The 24517-nt window shown below is 43.7% G+C and overlaps 2 protein-coding genes across 2 annotated transcripts in view; one reads left to right on the plus strand and one right to left on the minus strand.

Annotated features, from left to right (window-relative positions):
- Positions 1-1260: 1260 nt before the first annotated feature.
- Positions 1261-14702, plus strand: slc18a2 (solute carrier family 18 member 2). Its single transcript, XM_087802521.1, has 15 exons — positions 1261-1494; positions 4401-4740; positions 9176-9234; positions 9306-9389; positions 9465-9557; positions 9662-9751; positions 9822-9865; positions 10473-10533; positions 10604-10699; positions 11754-11832; positions 12151-12202; positions 13593-13656; positions 13723-13842; positions 13911-14044; positions 14198-14702. The coding sequence occupies exons 1-15, from the start codon at positions 1362-1364 to the stop codon at positions 14303-14305; spliced, it is 1557 nt and encodes a 518-aa protein (XP_087658647.1). The 5' UTR covers positions 1261-1361; the 3' UTR covers positions 14306-14702.
- A 2127-nt stretch (positions 14703-16829) lies between these two features.
- Positions 16830-24517, minus strand: part of pdzd8 (PDZ domain containing 8) — a 29594-nt gene continuing 21906 nt past the window's right edge. The window contains exons 4-5 of the mRNA XM_087802173.1: positions 20870-21032; positions 16830-20801 (exon numbers count right to left, since the gene is read on the minus strand). Of these exons, the coding sequence (XP_087658299.1) occupies positions 18463-20801; positions 20870-21032 (2502 nt within the window). The 3' untranslated portion in view covers positions 16830-18462. The remainder of the gene's footprint in view (positions 20802-20869; positions 21033-24517) is intronic.

Raw genomic sequence — 24517 nt, forward strand, 5'->3', positions numbered from 1 at the left:
CCCTCTGGAGATGACAAAGTAAGTCAATCGCTTAAGGGACCGAGAGCAGCGACGATAGTAAATAAACCGATCACTGGCTGTGATCTTCAGTCGAGACCACGGCTTGACAATTAAACTAAAACGTGAACTTTTTAAATTTAAAATGAATAAAGTTGTGATTTTTGACAATAAAACTATACTTGGATATATTGGGAAAATTACACAAATATAATATTTATATAAATATATTATTTTTATTTAATTTTCAAATATATATATGTATGTATATATAATGAATGTTTGGATAAACCATTTGATAATGGAGGGCAATCACGTGACCAGAGACGCTTTCTCCTGACCACTGCAATAGCTCTGAACGCATGGTGGCGCTGTCTCTCCAGAAAACTCACGACAAATTGCAAAGGTAGGTTGTTTTTTTTAACTCGTAAATCTAACAAAACTAATATAACCACCGAGCAGGTCGACCGTGACAAAAACAAATCCTGGATCGGATGACGTCACAGTTAGAATTAACACTAGTACCGCACGTTTGTTTTCATTGTAAATTATATATTTTTTATTTGTTGAAGTGGCTCTTCACACTCACCCAAATAGTAAGTAAGTAAGTAAGTTATTTTTATTTGTATAGCGCTTAAACAATCAAAACAATATTCAATAAAGTATATAATTTAAATTATAATTTAAAGATCAAGATAAAACTGATAACACAACAGGAGTTCCAGAAAATCAAGGAAAAGCCCGCAAATAATTACTCTGATGTTTAGACGAGTTTCTTTCACAAGGAAAACATCACTTAGAGTTACTTTTCTTTTTTTTTACAAATATAAATAAAATATTGCAGGTGTGAAATGGTGCATCAACAAACTCTCGCCACTAGATGGCGGTGTCGCACCCGCGTTGAACTGAGCGCAGAAACATGTAATTCGTTAATTGTTGATGGTTTTTTATCGGTTTTTCACATGTTTCTCTGTGGAAATATAACTCTGTCAAATACACAGTCTAGAGTTTCCTTCCTCCTCCTGGTATCTTTCATTTATCTTCCCTTTATTCGGTTGTTTCTTCTCAACTCTTCTTTAAATAATCTCTAAAACAATCCATCCTGCGATCCTCTCCTCCTCTCCTCCTCTCCTCCTCTCCTCTCCTCCTCCTCTCCTCCTCTTCTCCTCTCCTCTCCTCCTCCTCTCCTCCTCTCCTCCCTCGCTCACCTCTCCTCTTAAGTCTCCACCCTCCCCCCTCCTCCCTCTCTCCTCCTCACGCCCTCCTCCTCACCCATCCGCCGCTGGACCCCAGGTGAGCCCCTCGGTTCCGCTCACTCGCACCCGTGACTCGGGACGGACTCAGGCCGGTGTCGGAGCGCCACGATGGGGAGACTGGACTCGCTCCGGCAGCTGAACCTGCTGCAGTGGCTGCGGGAGGAGCGACAGTCGAGGAAGCTGATCCTGTTCATCGTGTTCGTGGCTCTGCTGCTGGACAACATGCTGCTGACGGTGGTCGGTGAGTGACGCCACAGGTGGCTCCGGAGTTTCTGGTTGGAGGAGAAAAGTTCTTTTTTATTCTGGATTCATTTGTCTGCTTTAGAAGTAACGTTTGAATCTGTTGTCCCTGGAAGAGACTTTAGTGTAATAAAGTTTAACAACAGAGCAGTAAAACATCTTATCACATTTAAAGTCAATATTATCTCATTGATTTGATTCTAAATGTAGATTTAAACGCTCGTTAAACACATAACTCAGTAACAATGTGGAGCTAGTTAATGAAACTTTTACTAGTTATTGGTGTCAATGAAGTGAAGGAAAAAACTAACAAAAGTATTGTTACCTTTTTTATATACAAAATATGATTTAATAGAAAATATGATCATGATGGTTATGATGATGATGATGATGATGATGATGATGATGAAGATGGTGATGATGATGATGATGATGAGTATAATGATGAAGATGATGATGATGGTGATGACGATGATGACGATGACGACGATGATGATGATGATGATGACAAAGAAGATTATAATGCTGAAGATGATGATGATGATAATATTGGTTAGAATGATGGTTATGATGATGATGGTGAAGGTGATGATGATGATGGTGATGATAAGGAAGATTGTGATGATGACGATGATGATGATGATGATGACGATGATGACTATGATGATGGTGATGATGGTGATGATGATGATTATGATGATAATGATGATGAAGAAGATTAAAATGATGAAGAAGATGATGATAATGGTTATGATGATGGTGATGATGATGATGATGATGATGATGATGATGATGACGATGACGATGTTGATGATGATGGTGATGGTGATGATGATGATGATGATGATGGTGATGGTGATGACGATGACGAAGAAGATAATCATGATGATGATGATGAAGATGAAGATAATGATGATGATGACAATGATGAAGATGATGATGGTGATGGTGAAGATGATGATGATGATGATGATGATGATGATGATGATGATGGTGATGATGATGGTGATGATGATGATGATGACGTTGATGATGGTGATGATGATGATGATGATGACGATGATGATGATGATGAATATGATGATGATGATGACAATGATGAAGATGATGATGGTGATGATGATGATGAAGTTGGGACCGATGATAATAATGAAGATACTATTGATAAAGAAGCTAATGAAGATCAAAGTAATTTATTGAGATTATATTGATGAAGATCAAAGTGATGATAAATATTGAGATGATATTGATGAAGATCAAAGTGATGATAAATATTGAGATGATATTGATGAAGATCAAAGTGATGATGATGATAATTGAGATTATATTGATGAAGATCAAATTGATGATGATAATTGAGATTATTTTGATGAAGATCAAAGTGATGATGAATATTGAGATTATATTAATGATGATAATTGAGATTATATTGATTAATATCAAAGTGATGATGATAATGGAGATTATATTGATGAAGATCAAAGTGATGATGATGACTCAGCAGTCTTGAGTCCAGGATCAGAACGGTCATAAAAAGTGTTCATGTTCTGGACAGCTGTGGGTCATGTGATTATGAGATGATTGGCCGGATTAGATCAGTGATAAGCAGCAGCAGAGATGAAGCCGGCGGAGCTTCTTCCTCCATCAGACCATCCAAAGTATTCAGACGTCTGCCGCTGCTCCTCAATTGAATCTCGGCGTCTGCCGACCAACGAGTCCAGCTGCAGAGAACCTCGTCTGTCACGTCCACATGTCTCATGTTTTTACAGTCACACTCGTACCAGCGAGTCCTCGCAACAGTCGTAGCAACAGCTAGCATTGCTGCTCATCAGCAGAGGACCAGCTCAGATCTCCACAGATCCACAGCAGAACACAGTCTGCAGCTCTGGACTCTTGTGGTCCTCGTGTCACATGGTCACTCATCCTGAGACCAGAGACGCTTTGAGATCCTGTCGACAGTCCAGGAGGCGACTAGAGGACTTACAGAATGGATTGATGTAGCTGTTAGCTAGCTTGCAACAATTCTATCAATCCATCATGACACTTCAATAGCTAACTCCCCAATGTGGGATTTTTATTAGCATGTTAACAAAAACTAAACCAAACAAAGAGCAGCATCTCTGCTAACCTGGGAAATGCTAAACAACTGACACTTGTGTTACAAGAGATGTTGAGCCTCAATTGCTCCTATGTTTCTAGTTACGTTTTAACTAGTTGTATGTGTAGTTACACTTTTGTGTTGGCGTTGTGTTAATACATCTTTAGACCGCTTTGAGTGACTTCCTCTGCCATACGTACTTAAAGTCCCAGATTAATTCTAATGATCGATCCATTATTTCTGTTCATTCTTTGGTCGATACCGTGATGACATCGTTTTCTTCAGACTCTATAGAGCTGAGACAGAGAAGGGGGCGGAGCCAATGTCGCTTGAGTTTGATTGACATGTCACCATTCAATTAAGTTACTTCAAGTTCAACTAATGTGTTGATTTAAGTGCGTGTTCAATAGATGTTGGACTCTATTGTATCATCAGTGTGTGTTTGTACAAAACTATCATTAGAAAATGATAATAAGCCCCGCCCACCGAACACATAGTTTACCATAACCACGCCCACTCTGCTGTGATTGGTCAAACATCCAGGTTTGTCATTACGCATCATGTATCAGCCTCCAAGGGACTCATTGTATAAACAGAGCGGGGTGTGATTACAGCTGGCTGGAGGAGGAGTGAAGCCATTATTAAGTCATAATGGACTCTCGTAACCTCTCGTTTGCTGAGATTTCAGACGAACTTTATGAAGTTCAAACTGTGGTCATGATGAGGAACATACTGCGTCTTGAAGAGAAATAATTCAATAAATATATAGACATACATTGATTAACTGTCACATGACCTTCCCTTCTCAGTTCCCATCATTCCCAGTTACCTGTACAACATGGACGAGACCGCCATCGTCAGCACGCCCGCCTCACTGCCCGAGCAACCCGCCGCCTTCCAGAGCATCGTGTCCCTCTACGACAACTCGGTCCTAGTGTCCGGCTACAACGCCAGCGTCCAGCCCACGGAGAGCGTCGGCACGACCCTTGCCGCCGCCGCCACCGCCGCGGCGTCGCTCCTGAACGGCTCGGACTGCCCGCACTCCAGCAAGCGGCTCATCAACGAGAACGTCAAGGTGGGGATGTTGTTTGCCTCCAAGGCCACCGTGCAGCTGATCACCAACCCCTTCATCGGCCCGCTGACCAACAGGTGAGTCAACCGTCTCAGTAGTTACCATATGCAGTGGTGTCTCATTTATTAGGGTAAGGGGGGTTCTTTGAAAACATTTATCATCACATATTAGGTTCCATCCCTCTCAACCTGACAGATCCCATAATGCTTTGCCGCCCAGCCAACCAGTCGCAGCTGTTAATCTCCTGAAATCGCTACATCAGTTAGCAGAGAAGCAGAATGAGTACACGAATGCGCCTTCCCATGTGCAAAACAAATAGACTCAGGGACTCATTCATTCCTCGGGCTATTAAATTGTACAATTCTGAGTTTTGGGGCAGGAGTGGAGTGAGAGTATCTGGATGTTCTGTTCTATGTTAGTCTTTGTACCCTTTGTCTTTGTTGTTTTTCTTTGATCTATGTTCTTTATCTTTATCTTTAGACTTAGATTGTATCATCTTGTTCTTTCTCTTTATTTCTCTGCTTGCTATTATTTTATTCTTATTTATTTTTTATGAAAAATTGCTGTATTTGCCGTGGCTAATTGGAAAAAAACAATTTCCCGAAGGAGACCTGCTGAGGGATCAATAAAGTTCTACCTAACCTTACCTTAGACTTAGAATTTCAATACAGTACTGTAGCCATAGTCCGTCACTAGATAGATCAGTGAGTAGAAAGGCATCATGGGAGTTCATTGCTGAGTAAGGAGGACGCAGTAATTAGTGTCTCCCGCTAAGTTATGTGGTTGAAGTTGATCTGCAGTTGGAATAAATCACCGTGTTACTGCTCTATCGTATTCATGGAGGCAGTAACGCCGTCACTATGGTTTGAACCGCACACGCCCGCAGAAGAAGAAGAAGCAAAACCGAGATCCACTGGTCGTGTGACGGCGGCGACGGCAGGAAACAGAAAAACCCTCTCGGAGTCGGGAAAGCGTCGCTCGATCTCTGGTCCGATCTGACATCAGAACAGGGTCGAGGCAGTGATTGGATCTGGGATGATAAAGGCCAGAGTGTGGCGCTCTGCTCCGGAGCCTCGGGGGGTCAGAACGCGGCTCTAAATGTTCCGAGGTCGGAGCGTTATCGCCGGGCATCAGGGGTCACATCCTGCGCAGACCCCGCCGACGTCTGCGACGGAGCCGGCGCAGTTTCCTGATTAGTGTGCGAGCGAGCGCTCACGCTCGGACGCTCCTGATGGATGACTGCGTCTGTTCGCTCAAATGTCAGCGACACGTGTTCATTCAAAGATCATCGTGTTCATGAGGTTTAGGAGGAGCATGTGAGGTCCGTCGTCCCCAGGATGGAACCTGTTAGACCAGAGTTCCGTCTCCGGGGTTTCATTTAACAACAAATGTATGATTTTGAATCATAAACATGTTTTATATCTTGGATCAGGAGTATCAAATAAAATAAGTATATTCATCTATCCGTCCAATTAAATGTGATTCTTTGAGGCTCAATTTATTTTAATTATCCTCCTTCGTCAAACAACCAGCTTTTCTCTAATTGTTAACATCCATCATCCCCGTTTCTTATCTTATCTTAAACCCTGATGACTTCATAGCTCATCGCTGGACAAACATTTGATTTTGAGACTGAGCCACGACTGTGATTAAGTTGTTACAGACACGGGCGGAAAATGTCATTCAAATATCACATTATTTATATAAATATATATATATATAATTTAAATAATCACATTTTATCGCAAGATAATTCAAGATAAATGTGAGTTTCTCTAAAAAGAATTAGAAACAAAGTATTTACTTTGAAATATAAGAATTCAATTTTAAATGAAAACATGAAAGGTACGAAGAGCAAGATTGTATAGATTGTTGTTTTATTGCTGTTCTCTGACGTTATGAGTTGAACAAATACACAGAAAGGGTCACATGTGTCCTTCTGGCCATTCTTTGCTGTGTTTTATTCCTGAGAAGTTTATTTAACGACTCAATTCACTTGAACACGAACAAGAACATTTTTAAAAGTTGACAATGTTTGAGCTAATGTTGAAAACAGAGAAGCAACGTACATGATAAATGTAATAATGGTTCATTTGATGGATGGATGGATGGATGGATGGATGGATGGATGCATGGATGGATGGATGGATGGATGGATGGATGGATGGATGGATGGATGGATGGATGGATGGATGGATGGATGGATGGATGGATGGATGGATGGATGCATGGATGGATGGATGGATGGATGCATGGATGCATGGATGGATAGATGGATGGATGGATGGATGGATGGATGCATGGATGGATGGATGGATGGATGGATGGATGGATGGATGGATGGATGCATGGAAGGATGGATGGATGGATGGATGGATGGATGGATGGATGGATGGATGGATGGATGGATGGATGGACGGACGGACGGACGGATGGATGGATGGATGGATGGATACTCTCTGCAACTGTCACCAGTGAGTCCAGCTTCATATTGTAATAAACCAATGAGGTTTCCTACAATTTTGGAATATGTCATTATTTGACATTAACCATAAAGAATCGTGAAGAATAATTGGACGAAAACAGGAAACAAGGTTTTTCTCGTCACGCCTTCTTGTCTGTTTTTCGTGAGAGCGTCACAGGCCTGGCATGTGTACGACGTCCTTTCATTGGATTGACTTTTGACGGATCAGCGAGAAGAATGATGGACGTTGAAGAGATGCAGCGTTTTGTTCGTCCTTGTTTTGTTTTCTAAGGAAGAATATCAGCAACGTTGGAACGCTTTATTTTAACATTTCATATGTCGTAACTCTGAATTGTTTTATTGAAATTCAATCGTTTTTTAAATGATTTAATTAAAGAAAATAAACATTTTCAAAATGAATCATATTTTTGGCATATTCAGTTTGATATTCTAACTCCACTAATTCAAAAATATATTTTTTGAATTCAATATTTTTTAAAACATAGCCTTTAAAATCCAATATAAAAATGATGGTATAAAAGTGCAAACACATTTACATTATATTTAGAGGCTACAAATATTTTCAAAATAAAATAAATGGTGGATGAGTTTTCATAGAGTTTGATGATGACGATGATTCGGGGCAAGAGTTCACAGCAGACGATAGAAACTACAGAAGTATCATGAAAAGCAAGGACAAGAACAAAGTGCAAATAAAAAGAACAAAGTGCAAAGAGATGAAAAAGTGCAAATATAAAGAGCATAGATCAAAGGAAATAACACAAAGACCTAAACAAATACAAACATAGAATAAGAACTTATTACAATAATTCAACAATAAAATGTCTAAATTCTATTTATCTTTTATTTGTTCGTTTTAATTCATTCCTTTTGAAAAACAACGACGTTTCAATGTAAAAAATCAATGAAAGTTTCAGGCTAAGAAATGTTGAATTCAAACCCTTCAGTATTCCGACATCACTGACATATATACATGTATAAATGTATATATATACATATATATATATATATGTATATATATACATACGTCACTGTTCCTCTTAGTCACCGGTGACTAAGAGCTGACGGCGAGCGCTCGTGGTCGTGACGACAGCGGCGATGAAAGGTGCTCATTAGTGTGTCAGAGGCACTGAGGTGGCGAGACAACGAAGAGCGTCTCATTACCGAGTCACCTTCTCTTGAGGACGACTCAAGTGGAGCGTGACGCCAAACAACGCGCCGGCTTTTTCAGCCTCTCGACGACCGAATGATGCTGTCGCCACCTCCACCAACCCACGTCAGCTTCCGGTCGTCAAGGACCGTGGACACGAAGACACGTCGTCTTCGAGACGGTTAAAGAAACAGATCTGCGTGAGATTTGAACCGACAACCACCTTTATACAGTCTCATCAGGAGACACAATGGAAATAACCTCGACACTCAGGGACGTTTAGCAACAGCTAGCTAGCATCACTGTGCTAATGGCTACACTAAAAAACATCTTTCAGTCGTCAAGGACCGTGGACACGAAGACACGTCGTCTTCGAGACGGTTAAAGAAACAGATCTGCACCGTGAGATTTGAACCGACAACCACCTTTATACAGTCTCATCATGGAGACACAACGGAAATAACCTCGACGCTAGCTAGCATCACTGTGCTAATGGCTACACTAAAAATATATTTAAAAAGAGTTCAGCTTACGCGGGTGGTGGCGACAACATCTTTCGGTCGTCAAGGACCGTGGACACGAAGACACGTCGTCTTCGAGGCGGTTAAAGAAACAGATCTGCACCGTGAGATTTGAACCGACAACCACCTTTATACAGTCTCATCAGGAGACACAACGGAAATAACCTCGACTCTCAGGGACGTTTAGCAACAGCTAGCTAGCATCACTGTGCTAATGGCTACACAATTATATATAAAAATAAGTTCAGTTGACTAGATCATAGTTTGGTCCCAGCTACCAAGGGCCGTGGACACGAAAAGGGACTTTAGAAAAAAAGTTGCGACGTTCTAACGAACCCTTTCTTCGACGCCTGCAGGATCGGATACCAGCTTCCGATCTTCATCGGCTTCTGCATCATGTTCCTGTCGACCATCAGTGAGTTCCGACGTGTCCAGACGCCATTTTTTATATATATTTTTTAACGTCCGCTCTTCTCCGTCCTCAAGTGTTCGCCTTCTCGTCCAGCTACACACTGCTATTCCTGGCCCGGTCCCTGCAGGGAGTCGGCTCCTCCTGTTCCTCCGTGGCGGGTGAGTGCGGAGGGCGCCCCCTGCTGGACAATGTGTTACATTAAAATATTTAAAATGGTGTGTTTTTCCCGTCAGGGATGGGAATGCTGGCGAGCGTGTACACGGACGACGAGGAAAGGGGTCACGCCATCGGGATCGCCCTGGGCGGCCTGGCCATGGGCGTGCTGGGTTTGTATTTTTTCTTTTCCATCCGAACGAAAACTACCGTCTGGTTAAGTGTAGCGACACCTGCTGGTGACCTGCGGCGCTGACTTTGATTTGTGTCGCCACAGTGGGACCGCCGTTCGGGAGCGTGATGTACGAGTTTGTGGGGAAGACGGCGCCGTTCCTCATCCTGGCCTTCCTCGCCCTGTTCGATGGAGGTACTGTTGAAACTGCAGACTCCAGACTCTAGGTGGCTTTAGGTTCATCAGGTCACTTCTGTCTCCGCAGCTTTGCAGCTCTTTGTGCTTCAGCCCACCAAAGTGGAACCAGAGGTGAGTCCTTTACAGAGCGCCCCCTCTGGTGTGGAGGTGAACTGCATGACAAAATACAAAGACACTAAGAAGAAGAACAAATAACTTAAAAAGATCATAAGTAGTTAGAAAAGATCTCGGGAAGTTATGAAAAAAAATCTCGAGAAATTAAAATAAGATCTCAGGAAGTTAGAAAATATCTTTAGATGACAAAAAGGAACAAGAGAAGTCAAGACTTCTTGGAAAGCTAAAAATGAGATGTCAAAATAGATCTCGAAATGTTAAAAACTTATTAGAAAATATCTCAGAAGTCTTGAGAAGTAAAAAAAAAAGATCTTGTGAAATTAGAAAAGATCTTAGGAAGTTAAAAAAAGAACTTGAGAAGTTTTAAAAAACTTGGGAAGTTAAAAAAGATATTGATATTTAAAAAAGCTTGAGAATTTTAATGGATCACAAGTAGATAGAAAGGATCTCAGGAAGTTAAAAAGATTTAGAAACGTTAAAAAATAATAATTAATAAAAAAGATCTTGAGAAAATATCACATGTCCTGAAGTGTCTCTCACTTCTGCAATGGTTTTATCTTCTCTCAAAAACCTTTCAGTGGCTCATCCTGTTTTCTCTCAACAGAGCCAGAAAGGGACGCCGTTGCTGACGCTCATGAAGGATCCGTACATTCTGATCGCAGCCGGTGAGTGTTCCCGTCTGAAGAGCGCCACCGTGAGATCACTTGAACACTGAGAGCTTCCATCTTTCCTCAGGTGCCATCTGCTTCGGAAACATGGCCATCGCCATGATGGAGCCGACGCTTCCCATCTGGATGATGGAGACCATGTGTGCCCGGAAGTGGCAGTTAGGTATCTATGAAGATTATCCCTCTGTGTTTGCACCGGACCTGTGATGGTCCACACACCTGCTCCTAACACAGATTAGAGCAAACTGATCAAGTCAAATGTTTTACTTCACTCTACTCAAGACCAAGATATACTCCCTCTTCCTGGTAAAATGTCTGTTTTCAACCAGAAAAGTCAGTTGAAGAAGTTAAAAAGGATTGGGTGAAGTCGCCTCTGGGTCGAGGTGAACGACCTCCCCAGAAATACATATGCAGTGGTGGAAGTCGGGTCACCTTGACCCGGTGGGCCGCACTAGGGTTGAAAACATCTTATGAGGTTATTAAAGTTCTCGAGGAGGTTTTAATTAGTTTTTTTTATAGTGAGCGTTTTCCGTGTTTGCATTGCGGTTTAATGTGTTTACTGTTCCGGCAATAAAGCGTATCATTGACTTTTACTACGAGCTTCAGCTCAAGTACAAGGAAATCAAATCGTCCCTAAAGAGATTAAATAGTATTACATACGTGAGCGACGCCTGAAGCAGACAATGTTCATCAACAAGAGTTCTTTTGTGATATTTCCTCATCGGAACATCGTCGCTAAAATGATCCATTTTAACTTGTTAACTTCTTCAGATTCAGTTCAGTTCAGTTTATTTAAAAGGATATTTTCTTCTTCTTCTCCCATGTCCTTTCAGGAGCTCTGTAGAATTTTTTAGACTAATATTTTCATCTTAACATTTAAAATAATTCACTAAAGAGAGGGATTAGCAGATGCTTGTTTCTCAGATCTCCGTTGAAACCCACTCACTGTCGCCTCCCTACTGGTCTCCGGTTGTTCCTGCGGCAGGATGTTTTTTTCTACTTTTACAGCCGCTTATTAGTTTGTCCGTGCGCTCGGCTGTATTTGAAGTCAGATAAAAAGGTGAAACAGGATATTAGGAAGCTCGCCGCCGGCAGGTGGACGCACGAGTCTTCATTACAGACAATAGTCGACGAGTGATGAAGCACCGATAGAGATCTTCTTATCTCACCTGCACTGTGTGTGTGTGTGTGCGTGTGCGTGTGTGTGTGTGTCGCAGGAGTCGCCTTCCTCCCAGCGTCTATCTCCTACCTTATTGGGACCAACATCTTTGGAACGATGGCTCACAAGATGGGAAGGTGAAAAGGGAAATTAGTCTTATCTGTCTCTCGCTCATCCACACACACACTCTCTCTCTCTCTCTTTCGGGTTTGATTTCCGACCCTCAAAATTAGTTTCCAGTGTAACCGTGTCCATCACAGCAGCACAGAGGACCCGGAGATTCGGCAGTTAAATGTTAAATGTTAAAACCTTAAAATAAGGGAATATGCTCACACTTGTCATGAGTACAGAAGTCTGTCTATTAACTTAATGTTTTCTAAAGTAGGACTTCATCACAGAGCGCTTGGCAGAGCTGCCCTTTTCCTCGATGACTCAGCACTTTTCTCCCTCCACAGGTGGCTCTGTGCTCTCATCGGAATGGTGCTCGTCGGAGTCAGTGTGATTTGTGTGAGTACAAACCCTCCGTGTGAAGCTCCGTCCTGAAACAATACTGGATCCGATTGGATTAATGTTGCATTATCATCATCGATGACCCGTGATAATGCCAGGCTGTGTCCGGAATCACGCACTTCTGCACTTACACTTGATATTTTGTGTGCATAAGTGCGTCCTGATGAGCAGTGTGCGAAAATGTAGTGCACAATGAGCACTCAATTGGTGCACTTGAACGGCCATTAAATTGAGTGTGGATCGATGGACACTTTCCACCCTTAGCGTCCTCCATCTTAGTGACGTAGATGAAGCTAAACTGAAGCTAAACTGAAGCTAAACTGAAGCTAAACTGAAGCTAAACTGAAGCTAAACTGAAGCGACGTCACTGACGACACGTCTTCGGAGCAGATACTGACGTAAATGTCTCGAGAAAACACAAATGTATGCACAAAACAACACAACAACAGTAATAACACAATGAAACACAACTTAATAATTTGTTTCAATTGTAGAAAAGTGTTGTCAAGTGTCAGTGATAGTGTTTCAACGACTGGTTACAATCAGTGTTAAAAAGTAGTAGAAGAAGAAGCTGTCGAGTCATTTCCTGTAAGTGTGTAGCAGCAGAGTTTGATTTGAGACAGAACTACTTACAGTCTTACAGTGTACTGTAAACCAGTGCACTTGGAGAAGTGCACGATTTAGGAAACAGCACCAGTACTATAGATGTCAACAATTAAACAGATGTAAAACGAGTCAAACTTATGTTGTTCTACTTCATCAAACTATCCCATCAGAGATGACTAAGACAGATCGATCTAAACTTCCTGTTACAGTTTTGTTAATGTGCATGTGGTTCGACCCATAACCTGGATTGCATAAAGATTGTATCTAAGGACCTTCTAGTTCACACCTGGGCAAAGTGTGGCCCTTTGACTGTATTCATGCGATTCAAGAGGTGAGAGTAGAACATAGACCGACAGCTTTCAATTTAATATTGCGTTTATTATTGTATTGACTCTAAATATATATATATATTTTTTTTCGTTTCTGATTTTTTTGGTTCTTACTTGAAAATTAAAATTTCTTGCCCATCAAATCATATTTAGAGGAAAAAGTTATTTTCCCATCAGTTTCTTTTACATGAAAGGTTTAAAAAAAGTGTTTCGACATAGCCAGGTTTATTTTATGTTGATATTTCTTTCTTTTCTATTCTTACTTGCTTTGTTTTTTCAAAGTTTTTCTGTCATATTTTAACTCTGAGTTCCTCTCATTTGGATTGACGGCCCCTCACATCAGTCACAGTATATGATGTGGCCCCAGAGGAAACTTAATTGCCCACCCTTGTTCTAGTTTATCTTACTTGACAATAAGTTTTTTCTTTCCATCTGTGACCCGTCTGTTGCAGGTTCCGTTCGCCAAGAGCATCTACGGACTGATCATTCCAAATTTCGGCGTCGGTTTTGCCATCGGTGAGTAGGTCTCTGTCCCGGACGTGGATCACACATTATAGGACTGACCACCTCGCACTGCTGCAGGTATGGTCGACTCCTCCATGATGCCTATTATGGGATACCTGGTGGACTTGAGGCACGTCTCCGTCTACGGGAGCGTATACGCCATCGCTGACGTGGCTTTTTGCATGGGCTACGCCATCGGTGAGTCTTGTATAGTCGTCGGTGAAGTAGGTTTCTCAAGAAGTTCCTGCGACTGTCGTTCGGCGCAGGTCCGTCCATCGGAGGGTCCATCGACGAAAGCATCGGCTTCCCCTGGCTGATGACCATCATCGGAGTCGTGGATATCTTGTTCGCTCCTCTGTGCTTCTTCCTCCGAAGTCCTCCAGGACAGGAAGAGAAAGTCGTAAGAGCTGCAGTCAAACACACAACCGTCATTCATTGCCTTCACCAGAGAAACATGTACCTCCACCACATCATGACTAATATGGTCATCATGGGCGCCATCTTCGCCCTCAGGTCGTCCCACGGTTCACGCTTCGTCTTCTCCCCCTTTCAGGCCATCCTGATGGACACCAACTGCTCGGTGAAGACGAGGTCCTACTCGGCCCAGCACACCTACTACCAGGGCGAGAGCATGGATCCCGAGTACGAGGAATACGATTAACGACACCAGCCGCGCCGGTTCAGAGGATTTATTTTGTTGTACAAAAAAAATGGAAGGGAAAAAAAAAAAAAAAAGCTATGTTTCCATGTGAATGTCCCGCGTCTCTGTTCCGTGTCCCGTCGGCTCCGAACCAAAGTCGAAGGAGTTCCTCAGCCAACAGCCTTATTCAGTAGAGAGACGCGTCGCGACACGAGTCTGCTTTGCTGGTTTACGTCAAACTTGTCTTAACACGTGTCCAGCCATCCGCATCTGGTCATCTGCTGTCCGCCCAAAAAGAAGTTTAGTTGTTCTCTTCTCACTGTGTCGTAGGTTTGAACTGGGGTGTGTGTTTGTCTTCACTTGGGTTTAATGAGACTTGAACTTGGATAAAAAGAAAAATGGATTTAATAAAGTGATCGTTATTTCACGACGACTCCGGCCTTCTCTGACTGAACATCTGACTCCACTCTCGTAACCTCTCGTTCGCCCAGATTTCAGAGCTACTTTATAAAGTAATAAGTAGAAAACATGGTCATGATGAAGAACTTACTGCATCTTTGGAGAGGAAGATTCAACATTTGAAACATGTGTGAGTCAGGAGAGTTGGGTTTTCACATTAGTTGCCCTTTAATATCGGAACATGGATGAAGATCTGAGCACATCAGTCACACGATCTGAGCTTCATCAGTCATAGTGTCATGTTCATATTGCTCTCCTGCATATCTCCGTTGTATCTCATATCAACTCTCGACCTACTTTCCTTTCCTTCGTTGATCTCCTTCATCGCATTAACACTAGTTTGAAGTGATTTTTATGTTTATCGTGTTCACCCTTGAAACCAACAGTATAAGTCTCGGGGTTGAACAAGACAAAAAAGTCACCAACATTGGTGGCTAAGGAGACGTGTTCCAGTTTCTATGGTTACCTACTTGGTGAAATCCGAGTGAAACCAGGGTTTCTTGAATGTAGCCATAACCAGAAACAAAGCTACTGTCCTGGAACGATCTTCTCCCGCTGTGTTTGATGATCTAATGACTCCTTCAAGAAACATCTTAAGACATTATTTGTTCAGGCTTTTCCTTGATTTTCTGGAACTCCTGTGTTGTTCTCAGTATTATCTTGACCTTTAAAGTATATACTTTATTGAATATTGTTTTGATTGTTTAAGCGCTTTGTGACCCTGGTCTGGAAAAGTACTATATAAATACAAATTACTTATTTACATAGCTACATATTAGCTGTTGCTAAATGATGATCTGATGATGTTGTCCAGGGACTTCATCAGGACACTAATACGAGTTTCTCCTGATGAACCAGGAACATTGGTCCGACTCACGAGACCACCGGGTGGACCTTCTCTAAACATGAGCAGCAACAGAAACTGGTCTTGTTCACCTACACTCTTTCATTAAGTCACATCATATCCTATCGCTCTGTTGGACTCATGGTTGACATGCAGAAGAGCAGAGAGGTAAGAACCTCCCAACCAACTGGTTTGTGGACCTTTGTCTGCCACAGACTTTCAGGTGAACAGAACCATGAGCAGCAAGTAGCTGCGTGTTTGCTCGAACGACACTCAGGATTCTGCCTACGCAAGAGTATTGGACGGCGACAGTCGCCTGTCACGGCGAGGAAATGAGGACGAAGACACGCTGTAATCAGCCTGTCCGTCTCAACAGGGGCCCTCAATTACTGGCAGATGTTCACACAATACGACTTTCCACACTCCAGAACCAACACAGAGAAGCGCTCTATAAATACTAATTACTTACTTACTTACTGATGCCACAGAAACACTAGGAAGGGGTAGAACAGAAAGAAGGTCCACGACTGTTATGATCCTTGGATTCAGGGGTCTTTGAGAACAAAGTTTATAAACAATATAGATGTGTATCTAAAACAGTTCACTACAGTTATATCTCCTACAAAAGTATGGTCTAGAATCGTTCTGTGTAGACATATAATATCAGATTTGTAACATTTGCCTTCTATCTATTCTCAAACACAAATAATTGTGTTTCCAAATTGTTATAATAGGTTGGCTGGGCGGCAAAGCATCGCAGGAGCTATTCAGTTTGATTTCAGGTTGAGATGGATGACACATCACACGCACTGTTGAGTTTAAAGTTCCAATGATTTACTGACCTCGTCTACTTGTCTCGACTAAAGGCAGAGATTACTTTTACTTCTATAGGGAAAAAAGATGCTACAATAACTCAAAACCAGGGACAAACCAAGGATCTTATAAATCCCCCCCTTGGTCAGCCACCAAAAACAGGAAATGTACTGGTAAAGGGAACATATCGTCACTCTACAAACATTACCGTCAGTTAAACATAAATTCAACATCGGCTTTATAGTTTTTAATTTACATTTTAATCTTCGTAATAAAGAGCGTCACAGGACGGTGAATTCCACTTCAGCTAGCACTGTTAGCCACTAGCTAAGCTAGCAAGTATAGCATTCAGTTTAAACGGTCACAGGCTCCTAGGAGTCTTGTTGGGGGTTACGAGGTCCAGTGAGGACGAAAGCATGACGCCAAACATTTATTAAGGTTATTTATTTATGTACAGTAAAGCTTCATCACATAAGCCTTCTCAAACCTGAACCACGTCTCACGTACAAAGCCAGAACTGTCTCGACCTGCTAGAAGCTCTAGGGGTTAAAAAGCAATTGTTAAGGGGTGACGAGTCCAAACACACGGCGACGATAGCAGCAACACCAGCGGGAGAAGCTAAAAGAATCCTTTCAAGTATCGGGTCTTGTTGGTCCTCGGGAAACTTGGGTCGGGACGGACGGACGGACGGACGGACGCGCTCGGTTCTGATTATCAGCTTCGATTCATACAAAAATATTGCACAAAAAATCTGGACGTCCAGCAGGAGGCGCCGAGCAGGAGCCGACATAAGGAGAAGCGGGAGGACGTTGAGGCGAGCGTGGGCTTGTGACGACGAGTGAACGCTTCACGTCCACGACTCTTCTGCGAAAGTAACAGCGTGACGACTGTGAAGTTGCGAACATGCCGAAGCTCATTTGACATGTGACCTTGACCTCGACCTCGACTCCATCAGACCCGCGACGCATCGATCTAAAAGGAACGATCAAGAAAAACAGGTGCATGTTTCGTGGAGTCGAAGACTCGGGACGGTGAGCAGATTGAAGGGAAGTTTCTTACGATGCCTTCAGGGACGGAGCAGTATCACGGACATTCATCAGTGCACGAGGCCTTCACCGACAGTATGAATTAAAGCAGTTCTCGTCACCAAAACAAAGATTTAGAGGAACGGCGGTTCCTCCGGCCAGAGTAACATTCATATAGAGACTCGTAAACTTGTAAACCTTTTTACCACAGTGGGGACACGTCACTCGTGTCCATTTCTGAGACCATGAAAAACACATTTGTCTCTCAGTCGTCAACTGTCTCGGCTCCTCCCTCGTCTTCAGCGTAACCGTCTTCGGAAGTGTTGTGTTCAGGCGACTTTTGTTTGAGGATTCATTCAGAAACTACTTTTTATCGAGATCAATGTCATCCTTAAACATCAACTATTATCTTCATTCAAAATCTTGGCGACAAATACAGTTGAAAATTCCATACTGTCTTCAAACCCGACGGCACCTGAACGCAGCATTCGCAAATCTGACGGTTTCTGAGGTTCTAGGCGAGCGATTGTCGAGAGACGACACGAGACAAACTGACGAGTGAGAGCAGGAACAAAATAATGTTTCTGTTTTCATTTACTCAGCGAATAACAGTTTGTTCATGAATTTAAAACGGACAAGGAAAGAAAAGAAGTCGATCACAAAGGTTTTTTTTGGCCTACGAAACTCAAACAAGAGAACTATTCAATCGTGAAGATGCTAAAACAAAGAAGGTTCTAGAACGGCATTAAAGTGCATCAGGATGACAACAACACAATGGTTTGACAGGAGAAAACAGGGTCGTCTTGTGCAGACCATAACTTCATGGATTCTGGAGAAGATTCTGACCGTCAAGGGTTAAAACAGAACCTCCAGTTTTCCCTTTACAGCCCTAACAGAAGGAAACTCTTCCCTTGATTTGAAATCTTAAACGAACAATAGTGACATTTTTAAAAACGTCCTCAGTGTCCCAAAGAAGATGATGGTGGAACAGAAACAAGAGGAGATGAAGTCGAGGACCATCATTGTCCCCTTGCAGTCTAGTGAAGCGCTTCCACACAGATCTGTTCGTCTGTGATGTCGTCCATCAGTTGGACGTCCACGGGACTGCAGATGTCTCTGTCGTAGACCTCCGCCCCCATCAGAGCTTCCTCCTCCAGACTTTCTCTTTTAACCTTGAAGCCCTGTGGCTCTGAAGGCGAGGTGCTCTCCACTGACTCCAGGTCCTCGATGCCTGCCCGGTAGTGGATCATGAGCAGCGTGAGGGCCTGTAGTCTCTCGCCAGACTTGGCCAGTGCGGTGCTGATGAGGGCTTTATGCCGGGCGTCTGTAGCTTCTCTCTCCTCCAGCAGGAGTGCGTTGTTGTGCTCCAGCTCCTGGTCGATCTCTTGCTGCAGCTTGTCCAGCATCAACTCCAGCTTTTGTGAGCGCTCGTCCGTGGGGAGGCCTCGGTACAGGTCGCGGCCAATCTCCTTCACCGCTATAAAAACGCTGTCGTCCAAACCTCCTTCCTTGCGAACCAGTTTGGTGCTGCCAGCGGCGCCTGCAGGTTTCTTCGAGGGGCTGGCCCCACTGGTGTAGGTCTCCGTGTCGCTGCTTTCATTGTCAGAAGTGTTGGGGGTATGTTTGGGTGATGGTTCCACCACGTCGACAACCTGCTCGACTAATCTGGTCTTGGGAACCTGCCGGAGGTTCAGCAGACGGGAGCTGGTGTTTATTATGTGCCTGGTTAGGCCAGTTGTTGCCCTGTTGATGGTGGACTTCGCTTCGGGATCAGCTCCACGCCGCTCGGTTGCGGCCACACAAAAGGGATTCTCAGCAAGGCACTTGTCCTGGCATTTCTTGTGGCACACGTAGGCACAGATCATACACTGGGACGCGGCCTTGGTCCACACTTTCTTCTTGCAGTACTCACACCAGGTGGGGTTTTGGAACTGGGTGTCCTGAAAGTTATGGCGAACTTCCACTAGCTGCATGGCACCGAATGCCAGGTCGTCACGTGTCGCCACGGGGACATGTTCTCTCTCCCGCAAGTCTTCATCAAAGAGACTTCCCTCACGCTCCCGGTCCCCGTGGGCTCCGAGGTATTCGGGCTCACTGTCGGCCAGGTAGCAGAAATTCAGAGTGACGTCCCCATAACAAAGCTTCTCGTTAAAGCCCTTGTGGGTGCTAAGGCTTCGCAAGGCAGTGCGGCTCACATTAGCTCTGGGCTCCGGGGGCCCCAGTCTGAAGGTGCTCTGGTACTCGGCTGAAGAGGTGGCCATACATTCCAGGGCGACATGCTCCAGCTGAAGACTGACATGACCCAAGCACAGCAGACTTCCCAGCTTGAAGGGATCTTTGCACCAAAGGGCCACGTTAAGGTACTTTTGGTTGCTCTCTACCTCAAAGACCACAGACGACTTGGACCAGCGTCCGGACTGATTACGAAACAAGATCTCCGAAGATTCCCAAAGACCTTGTTCTTCTAAACTGTCGCGTGCACTGCAGGAAAGTTCTGAGGTCTTTTCTTTTGCAGTCTCAACCCTGCTGCTGGATGTCACTGTGGAAGACCCCACCAGCTCCTCGCTGGACTCCACAGGCCTTGTGGACTGCTTGGCATCACCCTGCTTTACCAATGTTTTTTCAACTCCCGTCTTGTCCTCAACAGAACTACCGAGAGGAGCCTTCTCTGGTGATTTTTCAACAGCCGAGACCGAGGCTAGCAACGGTACTGCAGAAGTGTTACCCGACACAGTGTCCGCTCCTTCCCAAAGATTAGTTTCTGAACCAGCTGATGTTAACTTTATCAACGGTCTTGGTGGCACAGGTGGGCGAGTCGGAGGGGGTGGTGGTGGAACAGACGGACGTTGCAAAACATCACCTGCTTCACCACATGTCTTCTGAGGGGAGGGTTTTGGTGACTCTTTGGGTTGGGGCTTAAGCGGTGACTGGAGACCGACCAAGTTTAACTTGCGGTTGAGAATGGGCGATATGGAACCAAGAGGTTTTGAGGCCAAATTGGCGACAGTCCTTTTGGGGCTTTGGTTTACAGTGAGCAGGCCATCATCCTTGGTTTCTGTGGCAACAATGTTGCTGCTGTTGAGGCCACCTGGGTGACTCGGTTTGGTCTCAATGATCAACTCTTCAAACTCGGAGTCCATGTCTTTGCCGTCCGTCACGTCTGTTAAGGTGGTGATGGGGGCCGGGTCTTCCTCGTATCCTCCAGGATGAGGTACAAAGCCCGTTTCCTCCAGATGCCCGAACCCCTCCTGCAGGGTTCCCAGGTTGCCTAAAGTAGGATTTTGGTGGCGAACAGGTCTCTCATAGAGCACCACCACCCGGTCGCCGGCTTGCTTCAACAGTTTGGGAACTTGAACAGAAGACGTCACTTTGACCCCTGGATACACAAGAATGTTGTCAGAATACATATGAAAGTACAACATTAGTAACAAATTGTAAACTTGCCTCCTATGGCAATGAGACGATCCCCTCGCTGCAGGTCTGCAAAGGCTGCCGGGGTATTGGGTGTGACGGTCTCTATGCTGACGTGGACCACGTCCCCTTCGCTGGCCGGCACGTGGCGGAACGTCATGCCGACGCTGCCGCAGGGTCCCTTGAAGACCTCAGTCTGTGGAGGTCAGAAAAAGTTCAGCGTCATTTAATCGTCTGGAAAACACACAACAGAACCGAACAAGACTACGAAAGCTAACGATGGGACCATTTACCGGACCGCAGAGGCAGAACTAGAACATTGTCTTATGAGGTGAGAGGTCACACATTCTTGTCAGGTAGAATCTTCATGTGCACGAAGACCGTAAGCATCCTGTGTCTCCATGAAACCTCGCGAGGCAACCGAAACGAGACATCTTCGACAGCAAAGACAGAAATCCATCTTCGTGTCCAGCTGCATTAAAAGGAAACAATTCCCAGTAAATGTAACAAGGATCCTCAGACTCACAAGACCATCAAACTCATGGTGACATGCAGACCTGCAACAGCTGCTTCTGCACCGTTGACAGGAGAAACGGAGAAAGTGCTGCAATTAAGCCCCCTCGCCTTCATAACGGCTCACGAGTCACACGTCGCACCTGTTGTGATGCAAAGGTGACCCGCTCCAGCTGCGACGGGTCGTCCATCAAACGACTGCTACAGTCGAGAAGCGACTCAATCCGGCGGTGATGTGTGGCGTTGTCAGAGCGAGGTTCCTCGGCTACAAGTGTTCTCGGCTCAAAGACAGGAGAGGCCGACACAGAGCGAGCAGACGGAGACAAACGACTGTAATTTCCACCACCGTCGTCTGTTGTGGTTCTGCTGGAAGTCGTGATCGAGTTAAAGTAGATCTTCTGAGCTGGAGAGGATCCACTGAGTGTGTGTGTGTGTGTGTGTGTGTGTGTGTGTGTGTGTGTGTGTGTGTGTGTGTGTGTGTGTGTGTGTGTGTGTGTGTGTGTGTGTGTGTGTGTGTGTGTGTGTGTGTGTGTGTGTGTGTGTGTGTGTGTGTGTGTGTGTGTGTGTGTGTGTGTGTGTGTGTGTGCGCGCGCCTGCTTGTGCGTGTGCAAGTGTGTCCTTGTATACACGTATGTGAATGTCCACATTTTTATGTGTATGTGTAAGGATGTGTTTTGGTTGTGTTGGTTTTAGGAGAAGTGTGTGTGTTGGAATGTGTAATTTTGTGTTTGGGTGTGTGTGTGTGAGAGAGGCTGGGTTAAAGTGGATGTTTGTGTGCATGTGTGGGTTAGGACGTGTGTGTGGGTTCATATGTCAGTGATTGAGTGTTGTTTTGTTAAGATGTGCATGTTTTTGTGTGAGTAGATGTGTGTTTTATCTGTGTATGTGAAGGAGTGTTTGTGTGAGTGTATGTGTGGGTTAAGATGTGTGCGTGCGTTAAGGTGTGTCTGTGTTACAGGGAGTTAAGTTGTGTTTGTTTGTGTGTGTGTGAGTGGGTAGGTTAAAATGTGTGCGTTTTTGTGCGTGTGTGGGACACGATGTGTGCGTTTTTGTCTTTGTGAGTGGGTGGGTTAAGATGTGTGTGTGTGAGAGTGGTTTACAAAGATGTGTGCATTTGTGTTTGTGTGTAAACATGTGTGTATTTGTGTATCGTGGGTTAGGTCTTAGGTTGTGTATGTTTTTTAAACAGTCCTGAAAAACACTCACATGAGCCGACTTTTCTGAGCAACAACATTTAAAGTGGACCTTCCTTTTAAAATTATACTGATTTCACCACAAGTTTTTTTTGGCAGGTTACGGCCAACAGCCGCCCTGATTCGTTTTCTTCCTCACATGATAGGATTCCTTGGAACAAAGGTGAGAAGAAGGAGGAGCGAGGTGTGGATCCAACCATTGGAACCAACTTTTATTTTCTCGTTATTAATCAACAATCTGCGACAGTTTAAAACATCAACTCTGAGTGAGAGAGACGTGTCGCGTCAAAAGGTTGCCACGGTGACAAAAACAGGAAATAAAAAAAAAAATCATTGATCAGTTTCCTGTTTCTGAAATAATGTTCACATCATCATCATCATCACTTTTTTCCATCCTTGATTGACACTTCAAGTGTTTCACAGCTTCATTTTTAAATCGTCCGCGTTCATTGATTTCCTGCATAAGCGCCGAGATCTCCCGTCGTGGCTTCATGGATCTATTTGTTTAGTCCTGAATGAGCGAGTCGTGATCGATGTGCCCCCGACAGCAGCTGCTCGCGGCCCAGTGTGCACAAGTGGAAACACTCTGCTGCCTCTAAACCCGCCGCTCTATGTGCAGGCACAGCTTTATCAATCCATCTATCACCTCATCACACACGTGATGGATTCTCGGCTCTTCAGCCGCCGCCGTGTGTCCGACAGCCTCTCGCGCAGAATTAGGATCGGAGGGTCATGTGACCTCAGGGAGGACGCTGTTCCCAGAAGTCTATAATGGCCATTGTCCCAGTTATCCAGGGTCATTGAACATCCACTCATTGTCTTCTGCTTAATTTCTTGATAAGGTCAGTCCAGCTACTTGAAACAATGGAAAAATATGAATTTAACATAGAAAAAATACATTCAACTCAGTGAAAAAATAAACTTCAATTGTATATTTGTCAGTTTTAAGACTTTTATGAATAATTTCTCCTGTTGAGGCTTCAATACAAGAATTATGTTACAGACGAGCAGTACGGAGGCATTTGGATGTTTTTAAGTAAGTAAGTAAGTAAGTAATATTTATTTATATAGCGCTTTTCGAGACCAGGGTCACAAAGTGCTTAAACAATCAAAACAATACTCAAAAAAGTACATACTTTAAAGATCAAGAAATACTGAGAACAACACAGGAGTTCGAGAAATTCAAGGAAAAGCCTGAACAAATAGAAACGTCTTAAGGTGTTTCTTAAAGGAGTCAGTAGATCCATCAAGCGTAAAGAGAGAGGAAGATCGTTCCAAAGCTTAGGAGCAACAGTCTGAAAAGATTTCTCTCCTCTGGTCCTGAGCCGTGTTCAGGAACCATAAGTAGATTCTGATCCACAGACCTCAGAGCCCGAGCTGGGGTGTAAGTCTGGATCAGATCAGTGATGTAAGGAGGAGCCTGACCATGAATAGATCTGAAAGTAAGAACCAGAATTTTAAAGTTGATCCTGAAAGAAACTGGAAGCCAGTGAAGTGTTTTAAGGATCGGAGAAATGTGAGTTCTTCTACTAGAGCGGGTCAGAATTCTCGCTGCAGAGTTCTGAATCAACTGCAGACGAGAAGATCCTTCTTGTTAAGACATTAACCTTAAGACCTTTAAGTGTCTTTTTGGACGAAGATATAGACGACGATGACACCTGAGCATCAGAAGCTTCATTAATATAAACATACACTTTGTATCACTTTAAGATCCTGAATGATAAAGAGTGAGGCCCGAGTTCCATTCCTGGTTGTTGTAGTCGTCCAACACAGTTCTCTAATCATGGAAGTTGTTTTAATATTTGTTTTAAACACAACACAGGATTTTTTCTGTGGTGTCATTACAGAAAAAAAAGAATAAAATAAGATAAGCTTATTTTATTGTAAGTTCAAACAGTTGTATCTTCTTAATTTATTGATAATAAAATGCACTTGTTAATAAGTTATATGTTAAAAAATGAAGCTATTAGCACAG

Source organism: Callionymus lyra, chromosome 11 (genome assembly GCF_982586985.1).
Source record: "Callionymus lyra chromosome 11, fCalLyr1.hap1.1, whole genome shotgun sequence".
Lineage (NCBI taxonomy): Eukaryota > Metazoa > Chordata > Actinopteri > Syngnathiformes > Callionymidae > Callionymus > Callionymus lyra.